Here is a 13,183-nt window from a genome sequence, read left to right on the forward strand (position 1 = left end):
GTGCACTACAGCTTCTCCTATTAGTAATTCCTGGGTGCATCGTGCATGCTGCAGAAGTGAAGTCTAATCTCACTACCCTAGCACTCACAAGCCCTGTTCTTGTACTCATGCAGGTTTAATGAGAAAATAAAGATTATTTAGAGAAACACACAGCTTATACTGAGTACTGAATACTTAATTCAAGTCTACACTAGTGTATTAGCCAAACAATAGGATAGGAGCCTTTTTCAAAACAGGTTCAAGTTTTTGTGCCTCTTCCAAGAGTATTTTAAACCCAACACTTACAACAGAATACAACATAACTTTCACAGAAACTGGAGTTCAATTATTAACAGTGGACTGCTTCGTTTGTAGGTCAGGTCCTGCTGTTAAGGCACAGAATTTGGTTAGCAGGAGGCTTCCACTGCTCCCTGGCACTGTCAGCTCATGCATTGAGAGCCAGCACAGGGGTGCCATGGATGGGACAGTGCCCCCAGCAGTGCCTCCCCCTGCTCTGCCCTGACACCAGGGACACACCACAGCTGTCCCAGAGCCCTGCTGGGCCACACAGCCACTCACAGGGGCACATGGTGCCCCAATTGTAACTTACAAAGTGATTCAAGACATTACAGAAAATCTGTATTAGAATTTTCTCCCAAGTTTGGTCAGCTTAGGAAGCAGAAAGTACCAAACAGTTACTGGATTAGAGCATTACCTTGCTATTTTGGTAATTAAAATAATTAGGAAAAGAATCGTGAGGTTTCTGCAAATGTCTCCAGGGACTTTTTAGTTTTAGAGGCAGAGGTTCAAAAATAGAAAAGGAAGCACAAAAAAAAAAAAAAAAAGCAACCATACTAAAGGCAAGTTCTTGCTAAGGAAATGTTAAAATCCATTTACTCAGTTGCATTTGGCTTTTAAGAAAGCTTCTGAAGAATGCTGTGTGCAAAGATGCTGTTTAAATGGAAAACAACTGTTCCAGGACATAGCGTGGTAATCAGCTCCTAATCTAAATATGCACATACATGTCAAGATGAAAAATGTTCCAAAATCTCCTTTTTGAAATCAGCATCAGCTTTCCTTCCTGTGCCTGCTTTTTTGTAGAAAGCACTTCATCTGCATTATTTGGTCAAAACAAAGGTCATAAATACTTCTTAGTAGCTTCCTTATTGTCAAGAACTATTAAAATATGCAAGAACTATTAAAAAATATTTCCTCTCACAGACCAGATAATGTATTACTATGCAACATTTTGGATAGAACTAATCAGAAGTATCATGTCTAAAAGGGATAATTAAAAGGAAAACAATAATAACAAAAACAGAATCCTGATTTAAAGCTTGGCAGTTCCATCTGACAAACTGTTTAGAGAAAACATCTATATCAGCTCAGATTAATGCTGATTAAAAAATCACAGCTATTCTATTAGAGGTGACAAAAATATACCCTCACAAGTAAAGGGGACAGATTTCAGTTCTTATGTGATAAAAGCTGCCTAACTAATCTAATATTTCTATAATTTCCAGGGACAACGCTTTAGTGCTGCACATTGCTTGTCTTGTAAAATATGACCAGGTTCCTGCTGATGCAAGTGATACAGGCACAGCCTCCAGAGCATTTTGGCAATTTCACCTCATAGTTAAAGTACACAACAGCCCAATTTTGTTCACTCAGCTTCATACCCTCTAAGACCAATTTCTGTCATCTTCTACACTAGATTCAGAGCAGTGTTTATTCTCCACAGCACATATCATCTCCTGGAGCACAGCTATCACTGCAGCAAATCCTCTTGCACATTCTCCTGGAATATCTGAAAACCTCTGCTTAAAAAGGGCTCAATGGGATTAGCAAAAAACAATATTCTCCTTCAAGAAACATACAGTGGCAATAAAAGAGAAAACTGTCAAGGCTGAAGAGGTTAAAATAACCCCAAGCAATCATCCTTACTTGTGCAAGGTTTGAGAGGGCCGGTCATTTTTCTCCAGTTGTCCATAGCAGCTCGTTCTTGCTTCAGGAATGAAGGAGTACTTTTCCAGCATGGCTGATGCAGCAGTGGCAATGACCCCAAGGCCATCCCGTACCCGAGCTTCTAAACTGTAGTCCCACTCATCATAAGCTGCTGAAATGAGTCCTGAAGGAAACTCCTTGGGAGTGATTTCTGTGTTACCACTAACCAGGCTGGGAACTATCCAAAAGAAATCATAGCCAGTAAGGCCCAGGGAGCGAGCCTCATCCAGGATGTAGACAGCTTCATCCTTGGAACAATACAGCAGGATGACAGAAGAATGGATTTTCTTCAGCTGAATTTGGGTCTTGGCATCTCCAAAGGCAGTATCGAGTATGATGATGTTCTGCATGTCCCAGCCCACAAAACTGTTTTCCACAGTGGTCTTAATGACATTGATGAAATCTCGATATCCAGGGAAAGTGGTGGTCACCAGAGAGAACACGTGCCAGTCATAATCCTGCATGATCTTCAGCATGATAATGGCTTCTTGCTGGATGGAAGCCCCAAACTGGAAGAATGTGGACATGACATCCTAGAAGACCAAACACAGCAAAATATCAGCAACTTAGTACAACTTCAAAGGGAACAGAACCTCTAATTATTCTGCTTTCTGTTCTACTAGAGCTGCCAAACTTCCATTGCACTCCAGTAACTTTCTGTGGTTTATCATTTTCAGACCATCAGTAAGCAACACTGATCATAGGTACTTACTGCTAATCAAAATATTTGCCAAAAAGGAACAAACCTATATGTACATAGGAAATTTCCAAGTGCTGAATCACTTGAAGACAACAACTCAAATCAGTAGCTACTGAGGAAGCTCCCTGGGGACAGCCACCCACAGTTAAACAACTCTCCAGCAGAAACACACGAATGCAACCCAACAAACTCACACCAATTTGTAGTTACAACAGAAATAACTGCAACGCTCGTGCTGTAAACATGCTGGAGGAGCTCCCTACTTCCAGACATAATGTCTGAGGGGGACTTCATTTCCAAGGTTCACTAGACTTGGTGGAAGCTTTCAGACTGCAGAAGGAGATTTTCTGTCCCCAGGGTCTGAGCTCACTGCTGGCCCTGCTCCGTTCAGAGCACACGGCCCATTGATGCCTGAGAGAGAATTACCAGGATGGGACTCCAAGGACAACCAGCAATCTGTCAGTGTCCTCATTAAAGGACTTAAATAGGAATAACTTCAAACAATGGCCTCAGTCTGCAATTGCTCTGTAATGTTGCCCAACACAGATTTGTTTCTAAAATTTGCCTTATGATTTACAGAATTCATAACATTTTATAAAGCATAAGGGCAGGTGCTGCTTATTCTAACATCATCAGAAATAGGCAGCACAATTCTTTTTGTTGGCACTAAATTTCCAAACACTTTCAGTGGTGTATTTTTACTAAGTTGCTGTAAGGTCTAAATTTATTTTTTAATTTTACATTCTGCATTTACATACAATAATTAGAGTCCCTAAACTATACATGGGAAGCCATGTAATTCTTTATTTTTATTTTACTTCAGTATTTATTCTTGACCAGTAGAGGCAACTTATTTGCATCATTTTCAGACACAGAAAGCATGAACTCCTGGGGAAACAAAAGCATATGATTTTAAAATAAGATATGAATCATTCAAGATTTCTTATGCAGGTTCCTGAAGGAAGACATATACGATGCTTTTCATTTAAAGAGTTTTGTGATCATGGTCACAAACTGCTATCCTATTTTACACTTGCAGGGAACAGAAGCAGATTAATTGATTTGGGTTTCATGGCAGGGTGGTGTTAAACATAAAAATATTAGTGAGAATGATAGCTCAGCTCTGCAAGCTCTGCAAATCTGTTCCAGGAAAACAGTCTGTACTTTTTTAAATAGAAGATGAGGAGTGTTATTACTTTCCAAGTATTAAGAAGCTGGCACCAGGATTTTATATAGCTTGACAGCAATAAAGGTCTTACAACTTGTGTCAGACCCTGAAGACTGATATTGAAGGTATAAAATACACACTGCTGGTGGTAATGAAATCGTCTGCCACGGATTCTTTGGTACCTCATGACATTCTGAATGCCAGAGACATGTTTGAAATGTTTTGTGTTAATTACAAATGTTATAAAATATGGTTTGGGGAAGAATTTAATAAGGAATGTTTGATTGCTGAAATCTTCTAGGAGCTATTTTCTGGTGAACTGCACTAGATACATAAAACCAGAAAATAAGATTTTCATCTGGGCATTCACAGCTAGAGCAACCCAGCATACAGCAAAGCTGCTTAGAGTCAGCATTTAATGATTTAATTACTGATTTACTACTACAAAGTAAAGTGGATTTCTACAGACAGTGCCATGAATCCAACTTTTCTGCAGTTCCAAACAGAGCATAAAAATATTGTTATGCAAAGCCAATCACTTCAGTTTTCTTCTCCAACTCTTATCTGGGTTTCCATTTATGATTATGCTAAATTAGAGTAAAAAGTAAAACCATTTACAGTAGATTAAGTAGATTATATCCATCATATCCTTTCACTCTTCCCCATTTCTCTATGTGTTTTATAGCAATGGAGTAATTCTTCCAAACAATATATACACCTTGGTCCTTTGTGCATCACAAGGAACTTCTCCAAGGAGGCGACTGAAGTATTTGAGGGCAAAAAAAAAAAAAAAAAAAAAAAAAATCACATGGACATTTCCAAGTGTGACCTTTCTAACTAGTAAATACAGATTTTTAACCTAGAGCAGTACTTAGCATCTTCCCTGGCAATTAAGAACAGTCTTGAGCACAATGCTCTGTGCCACCATTGCAGCAGGCTGACAACAAAAGAGAAGTCATAAAAGCAATTCCTTTCCTTTTGTAAATATTATGTTAGAAAAACAGTTTATGAAAAGAGTTTCAGACATTTTCGTAAAGGTCACACGTAATATTACAAGAACCCTTTTCCAGTAATTGTGAATGCAAAATCTAGTCAAAATCAGGCAACTCTGATCAATTTGTGATTAAAATGTTGAAAAAATCTGTAATTATACAGTGAAAAGAAGTCTGGGGTTAGGAAAAAACACGAACATCACAAGAGAGATTCTCATCTGAAGAAGTTCCATGTAACTGCACTGACTTCACTGGATGTTTTTATGGAGCTGAAGACCTGACTGTATTTACAATGCATTTGAAACAGATGGAAGATTACAAGGAAATTGCAGCCTTAGGTACTTCAGCAGATACTTAAATGACTATAAGGAGAATATTCAAGGACATATCCATTAAATGGGGGGGAAGGGGGAAGTTTAGTGAAGAAATAGCAAATAAATAAATGAAACGGTATCAGATTCAACTATTGTATTGTAAAACATCTACAGAGCCTTTCATTTTGGGGAGTTTTAAGCTTCACATTCTCTTCAAAAAGCATTATTATTCCTCTGCTTTATACAGACTAAAATTCCATATGTGTAATAAAAAACTAAGTTCCAATTTTCTACATTCAAATGCAAAGTAGAGTGATATTTGTAAAAAACAAAATTATTCCATTATTTTCATTTAACTGTCATCTTGTCATGTATTGACACATCCATCTAAATCATTGCTGAAGTAGGAATACAGATGTAATATCAGATGAACTTTGAATGCACACCAGAAATATTTTTATTTCATTCCTCAGCATCTCCAGCTATTGAGATTACTGGTGGAGGTTGCAAGGCAGGAGTACAATTCATCCAGGGCAAGAAAATTTTTACAGAGGAATTTCTCAGATAAATCTCAAAGCGTGACAACCCCAAGATGTTACACTTGGTATGAGTAAATATTTAGTTGGAAGAAGCAGTTTTCTCTTCCAGCTTCTTAGCTAGATTCCACCATACCCGTGTGAACAACAAACAGCAGTGAAAGGAGAAGGTAAAGAGCAAATGAAAATGTTGTTTCTTTCTGTCTTGCACATGAGTACACAGTTTACAGCAAAACATCTCCCCATATGTTTCACAGCAGAAGGAAGTAATCCTTCAATTTGCTTCTTGCTGAATGTTATTCCTGAATTTTGTATGTGACAAAGTCCTGTCATTGCAGGAGAAGGGCACTTCAACATTCCCATGCTTGGGCACAAAGCAGCCCAGCTCTCCTGCTGCTGTCATTTACAGATTAATATATTATAGAGTAAGTTGGTTTTATTAGTGTATCCAGTCCCTGCCCCTGTTGTCAGAACTGCACATTTCACTTCCCAATTCCAGCAAATTACAGGAATATTTCTCTGGAAATCTCATCCTCAGCTATTGTCATGACATCTTAGCTTCCCAGCTCTGACTTTTCCAGGAGCTCAGCAGGGGCCACTCCCAGCTGCTGTAACAGCTGAGGGAAGCCCTGGTGGTACTTGGTGCCTGCCAGGGAAAAGGCTGCAGGAGTTGGTCGTTGAGGAAAGAAATATTTGTTATCAGCTTTTGTTAAATGAAAATTAAACTCTAAACCAGAACAAAACTGGGGTCAACACAGGACCAAATCAATTTTCCACTCCACAGACAGAGAGAGGGACAGTCACTTCTCTGGTAAGACAGTGTTATGACAGGAAGGGAAAAACCAGTATGAAAGAGAGTTTAAAAAGCAATCCAGAGCATGATTTTATTCAAATAGCAACAAGATTATCATGACGGGACTACAAGTAGTACTTTAACGTTATCTTACTTGCTTCATTCTTACTCTCACAGAGATCAGCAAAAATAATTTTTCTCTGATTTTGCACCACTGCAAATCATACAACCCATTTTCATAAAGATTTACAGCATATGGTGCCAGGTCCCCATACACAGTGCAAGCTGTTCCCTGTTTAATTAAATATCGTAGTTATTTGTCATTTTTATAAAGACTGGAAAAAATGAAAGCCAGAGGTTAGTCATGAATTCAACTGAATAATTCAGCATCACATCAAAAATATGCTGGTTAAAATTATTTGTGCTGATCTCAGATGTAGGTAGAAACATGCATCTTGGAGGGTGTTAACTTGGTACCATTTTTCATGGATTACTTGAAGTGGTGCACTGATTCCCTGGTAAACATGAGGTGAATTGCATTTTTCTGCCATGAATATCCAGGCCCCAGCCACAGGGTTTTCCTTTGTGGAAGGGCACAGACCCATGCCAAACTTTCAAGTAAATGCAAGCACTGAAGTGGAAGAGCAGAAAGGAAAACCTTTCCTCCAAGACACCCTGCATATTTTTGAATCTTTAAGTTATTAAATTCCGCCTCTATTCATTAAGAGATAAGAGCAGGCAATTCCCAACACAAACAGCTCACTGAGGTGCCCAGAGAGAAAACTCCTCCATTATCACCATGGGAGCAATTTGAGGGAGGTTATACAAAAATTTGTACTTCCATACAAAGCATAGCAACATGTGAGGGTGGAAATAATTTACTCATTCTTACAAAAAGCAGAAAATACTTGCTTCTCAAGGACCTGTCACCTCTCTGGCCTCACACATGTTGAAACCAGAGCCAGAAAAAGGGTAGAAATCTTCTTACTCTGTGGTTTAAGTGGTGCAAATGCACAACCACTAAATGTATAAAGGTCAACTAAAAGGACAAACTGAAGCCTTACTTTTTATTTTAAAATTTTGCTCTAGGAGAGGAACATTGAAGTTAGAGAAGGGCAGTAGAAAGCAAGGGAGAACATTATGGCTTTCCAATATATGACATGTCCCCTTTTTTTATTTCATGGAATAAATATCAAAGAAACATGATTTCAAAAGGTTAGCACTGGCCTAATCAAGCATGTTCTCTCCCATTTCCAGAGGGACTCTGCAGAAATTCATTTTGCAAAGACTTCAGTATTTTTAGGCCACGGCTTCATCCTAAGAATTTTGCTAGATAACAGGTTCTGTGGGTTTTTTTCCCTTTTAATATATCCATTTATTGTTATACTACCTATTTGGCTTATCTAGGCCTGTTACAAGAGCTGAAGTTTGTCACTTTTTTTTTGTTTTGGTACTAGAATAGCAAATAAACAAAGAGAAAGCAATGAGAACAGAGTTTCTAGCGATCATTGCAGAGTCACCTGCATTTGATCCTTTACATTTTCAAAAAATAGAGTGTCATGTCTAATGAAAGTAACTCAGTATGTGATTACAGTGAAATAACCTAATTATGGAAGATGACTAGTTTTGCACAGAGCTCATGAGCCATTCCTGGGCTGGAGCTCACTCACCATCTGGGTTTTCTTTCACAGATTGTTCAAACACTGGAAATGGTGGTGGCTCAGTGTGAGCTCCTGATCAACCAGGACAGGCAGGTGAAAAATGCTTTCAAAGGCTGAAATGAGCCAAGAAGACTGCGACCAGGCAATAAAATCCTAAGAGCCACATGAATCATCGGGGATTTCTGGGTGGTCATTTGATGGAAAGTTTATAAATAAGATGCTTCCTTTCTAGATAGATTTTCATTTCCACAGTTACAGAAATGTTTTGCATTACTGTGTTTACCATGAATATTTCAATGAGGAAGGGCAAAATTGTGGGTCTACAAAATGGCAATAATAATAATGGGAGAGCAATCGGGAAAATTAGGGACTTTCCAAAGACAGGAAAAGCAATTGCTCTGAAGTTACTCCAGTTAATACTGGTGAAAGTAACTGTCTTTCTGCTGTGTGGGAATGTTCATCTGCCAACAATTTATATCTGAGACACCAAAACAAAGCTTTGGTGACAGCATTAGGAAAAAAAAAATGGGGTCCTGTTCCCGGTCTCCCCATGGCAACATGAGAAAGTTTAGAACACAGTGAGGGTGACTTGTTCTGTACAGGTCACCTACTCAGCTGAGAAAAAGAAACAATGAAATAATGCAACCCAACCCCAAACCATGATTTTACTACAAAACTACAAAATGCACTTCTTGGGAGGTAGAAAGCCTAGGTGCATTTTTGGGAACAAAAAACATTTTTCAGCCTCATAGAAGGCTATTCACCAGGTAACAGAAATAAAAAGCATTAAGAGAGCATCAGTGAGCTTGCAAATTAGCCCAATGAAAGGCCAAGACTCAGGAATTCCAGCAGGGATACACAGAGGCATTTTAAGAAGGAAAAGTTTAGGTAGCCTTCCTCTCCTAGTACTGGTAGTTCCTTATAACTCACATAATTCATCTCTTGAAATAAAATACCATAAAGATATACGATGTATGAAGGACACCAACCAAATAAGCTGGACAGATGTCTAGAAAATAAATAAAAATCTTTGTATATAGACTGTCCATCCCCACTATGTCTCATATTCCACTTGGGCTTTATTTTCCAATGTTCCCTTTGTTCCATATCACTCTGCTTTTTACTACCAAAACAGCATACTGGGCTATGGGAATACCTCACCTTCCTCCAGTTGCACTCTGTGACTGTGGAGAATTATCTATCAAATCAATTAGTTCATTCACTTTGAATCACATCTGCTCCCATAAGGCTATCACAGGTGAGCTTCTCTTGATTCATGTGCATTTTGGGGAACTTAAAGGGATATAAAAGCAAAGCATTTAGGTTACAGTGCATTATAGTATTTCTCGGAGAAGACAGCTAGGTCTAATCTTGAAAAAAATCCTGCTGATAATGGCTATGCTTCCTGAAATAAGGCCTGTACATGGGGTTTAACCAGTTTCAAAATGAATCCCAGATAGCCAGGTTTTGGTAAGTCAGATGGATCTCTGACACAAAGGAAGATTCTAAAATTTCCAAGCAACTCCAAAAAGAAAGAAATTGGGAAACAGTGCTTTATCTTCCTCTTTAAATAAGAATTGAAGCCTGCCAATTCATATTTTTTCCATTTTCAGTAAATAAAATTTTATTGTAATAGTTAAGACTTGCATACTTTACTGCCCCAAAGGATTGTATCAAAAGTTTTTAAAAAGCACAGTGGTCACATTTTGTGTGATTAACAGCTTTTTACACCACCAGCCTAATTTATTTTCTTTTTAGGATCAGTTACCCATATTGACTTCACTCTACCACAGCCATAAGTTTAAACCTGCACACAAGTTACTGTTAGCCATCCACAGAATATGCTAGAATTCAATTTATTTGACATCTTCTTGGGTATCTGCTAAATTAAAATATGTAGTGGTAATATTTTAGCTAAGTAAAATTTAATGTGTTTATATTACTATTGCTGTGCAATCAAAAATGTAAGTGGTCTGAACAGCTTATGGAAACATTCAAAAATCAATGCTATGCAATAATTCCTCTCTAGAACAAATTTTCATTCCAGGTATTTAGTATGCAAGACAATAAGCATTTTGAATAATTATCTGACTTTAAAATGTCATTTTCATACATAGTGTATACCTTAACCTATAGGCAAAGTTGCTTAGAACAAGGATTTAGGGTGGTTGAGGATAAGTTTAATTCTCTGTTCAAATCTCTTCTCTAGTACAAGTATTGCACAAGAAAATCCTGCAATATCAAACCACTTACAGCTCACACATTGACAAAAAATACGAAAATTTACAGCTTTTGCCATTAGGAGCTTTTAAAATAACACTATCTTATTAATCCTGTAAACAGAATCAAAACCTCACATACCCAAAATAACACTTAAATATACTATGGCCAAGAATTCAGCATTAAATCCAAAATCAGTGGCAATTTATGATTTAATAGCAGCTGAATTAAGCCAAACTGGCTGTTTACTTATAGTATGTATTGCACGTGTGCATAAATGTCATACACTATACAGAAAGATAAGCATAACTGAATATAAATAAAAATGCCTTAAGACATCATCTCCTTATCTGAAAACATTTGGCCTCAACTGAATGCTAAAACACTTCTCACTTGTGTTGAGGATGAGAAGCCAGAAAACCATTAACTAAGTCATTTCCATACATCTCCACTTAGCAAGTAAAAACGAAGGTAACAAACAACCTCCTCCTCCACCCCCTTTCACCAAATGGTGAGTATCAAACATTTGGGGAATAAAAGAAATATAAAGCCAATTTCATTTTCTACCGCGTGCTTGTAACTGTGCTTTTCCTTGATGAGCCAGAAATCTTGGACCAGCAACTCTGTGAACCTGCTTCGGCAGCACTGGACCAAAGAGAGAAACTCAACAGCCAGAGACAAGCTGGGGAGGGCAAACAGACAGATGGGAAGGGAAATTTTTAAGAGGAAAGCTGAGCAGAGTTCAAGGGAGCCATACTAAGCAGCTTTCCATGGCAACAGAGATTTGTAGGATAAATTTAAGTATCAGAGGAAGATAAGAGATTGAAGACTCTTGATCTCATCAAGAAGACAGGCATTTTGGTTCCTCAAGTAGTCTGGGTGCTAAACAAGAAGAGGAACAAACCTGTCTCACCTGCCTTGGGAAAGCACAGTGACAAAACCCTTGTAACTCACCCAAAGAGCATATACTGCTTTTAAATTCTTCTTGGAGGAAGTGTTTCACAACGCTGAATGTGCTCCTCTGCTCTGAGGTACAATCAGCACATCTGAAGAAGGGACTGTACTCAAGGGAAGTTCCATTTATGCTTATCCTTTATATTCTCCTCTTCAGGCACCATCTTCGGCCTCTGAGCAAAACTGCAGCTGCTCTTGTGTTATGCTAATAGATATACAGGCTTTCTCAGAGTGAGGGATCAGCCCATCAATCTAGAAATGAATTTCCTTTTCCATTGTACATTGAAGAGCAGCAGGTCAGAAGCAAGTTCAGTTACAAAATTTCTGATATGTGATCTAAATCCCGACTTACATATTGCCCTAGCTCAAGAGGAGAGGGTGACTAACTGCTTATCCTAGAATTAATCCTACTGATAAGAAGGCAGCACAAAATACACCAACAATGAACGGTATTTCACTGGTACTCACTGCAGAGCCTTTGAATAATCACAAAACAAACCACATCTGTGCTAAAGCAGTTGCAAGGGCTCCAGTGCTCAGAGCTACTGCATCCACACCAGAAGGAACACAGGAAGGCTGTGGAATTCAGCTGCAGGCAGATCCAACCGTTTCCCCCATCACTGTGCAATCCAGATAAGGACATAAGCATTCACTGCATTCTGTGATGGAGGGTGAGGTAATGCAACAGAAATGTGCAGACAAAAAACTCTAATGCATCTACTTTTCTGACTACCCACACTGTTCCACACATTTGACTTAAATCTACATTTTCTTTTTGGCATTCCATTTAAGGATGCACCAACCTATTTAGTTGCAAGAATATCACACATCAAGAGATTTCCCAAGCATTATTCCCATAAGCAAATAATACTCCAGGCAGAAAAGCTTTACCAACATATATTCAAATTACTGAGACTTTACATGGGCAGTAAAACTACTTCTGTGAAATTGCTTAGCTTGTTTCTTTTCCTTAGTTATGCAGAGGCAAAATATCTTTAAGCATGGCTCTGATTTACAATTAATATCAGAGGGAAAACATAACATCTAGAAAGGAAATGTTCAAAATACTATTTATCTCCTTACAAGGCATAGTAATTCTTTCTAGAAATTATTATCAATTTATCAATCATACCACACACTGTAAATGCTGCAGTGCTACAGCACACTGGGTATCTCATTTCCAGCTATTAAAAAAAACCATTTTTGTACAATGTGAAGAGGACTGAAGACATCTTCCTTAAACTGCACAATATCTTTGAAGAGAGAAACATCATAATCCTTGTACTGAACACAAATAAGTAGCACAAGTTATTATATGGGTTGATGGTTTTAAGCTCAGAAATTTTTATTAGTTGCATCTAACAACACAAAGCATGCAGTATTTTCCTGGAGAGGCACAACACCAAAAAAATAAATTACTTCCATGGATTTCTGTGAAAATATGAAATTATACTTTTGAGTTTTTCTAACCTAGGCATGAAACAAAAAAAGGCTTGTAGCTAATCTTGGTATATGCAACAACAGTTAGATTTTTTTCAAGTATCCATTGTGCAATTAAATTGCAAATGCCATCGCATCTAAGTTCAATGGGAGCTCAGCGTGCTCAAAAGTTTTCAGGGGCGGGTTTGCTTAAGCAGAAAGGAGCATCTGCACAAATGTGAGGGTTCATCCATGCCTGGTTTATTTTTGCTACTCTGTGTGTCCTCAGAAAAGAGTTTCATGCTCAGTCAACTGAAATAGTTTCTCTACAAACACAAAGTGGGAGTTCTTGATCATTTTTATTAACAGAACAAAGGGATTTAGATGCCAATCCTTTGGGTTCCTTTGAAAAAAACCCTTTTGTGTGGGATGAGTAACAAACA

At 38.1% G+C, this 13,183-nt stretch overlaps 1 protein-coding gene across 8 annotated transcripts in view; it reads right to left on the reverse strand.

Annotated features, from left to right (window-relative positions):
- The window catches only part of GRIN2A (glutamate ionotropic receptor NMDA type subunit 2A), a 161,853-nt gene that overhangs the window by 65,699 nt on the left and 82,971 nt on the right, over positions 1–13,183 (reverse strand). For all 8 annotated transcript variants that reach the window (XM_068206730.1, XM_068206729.1, XM_068206728.1 and 5 more), the window contains one exon: positions 1,924–2,516. In XM_068206730.1, coding sequence (XP_068062831.1) covers positions 1,924–2,516 — 593 coding nt within the window. The remainder of the gene's footprint in view (positions 1–1,923; positions 2,517–13,183) is intronic.

The sequence above is a fragment of the Anomalospiza imberbis genome, chromosome 16 (genome assembly GCF_031753505.1).
Source record: "Anomalospiza imberbis isolate Cuckoo-Finch-1a 21T00152 chromosome 16, ASM3175350v1, whole genome shotgun sequence".
Taxonomy (NCBI): Eukaryota; Metazoa; Chordata; class Aves; order Passeriformes; family Viduidae; genus Anomalospiza; species Anomalospiza imberbis.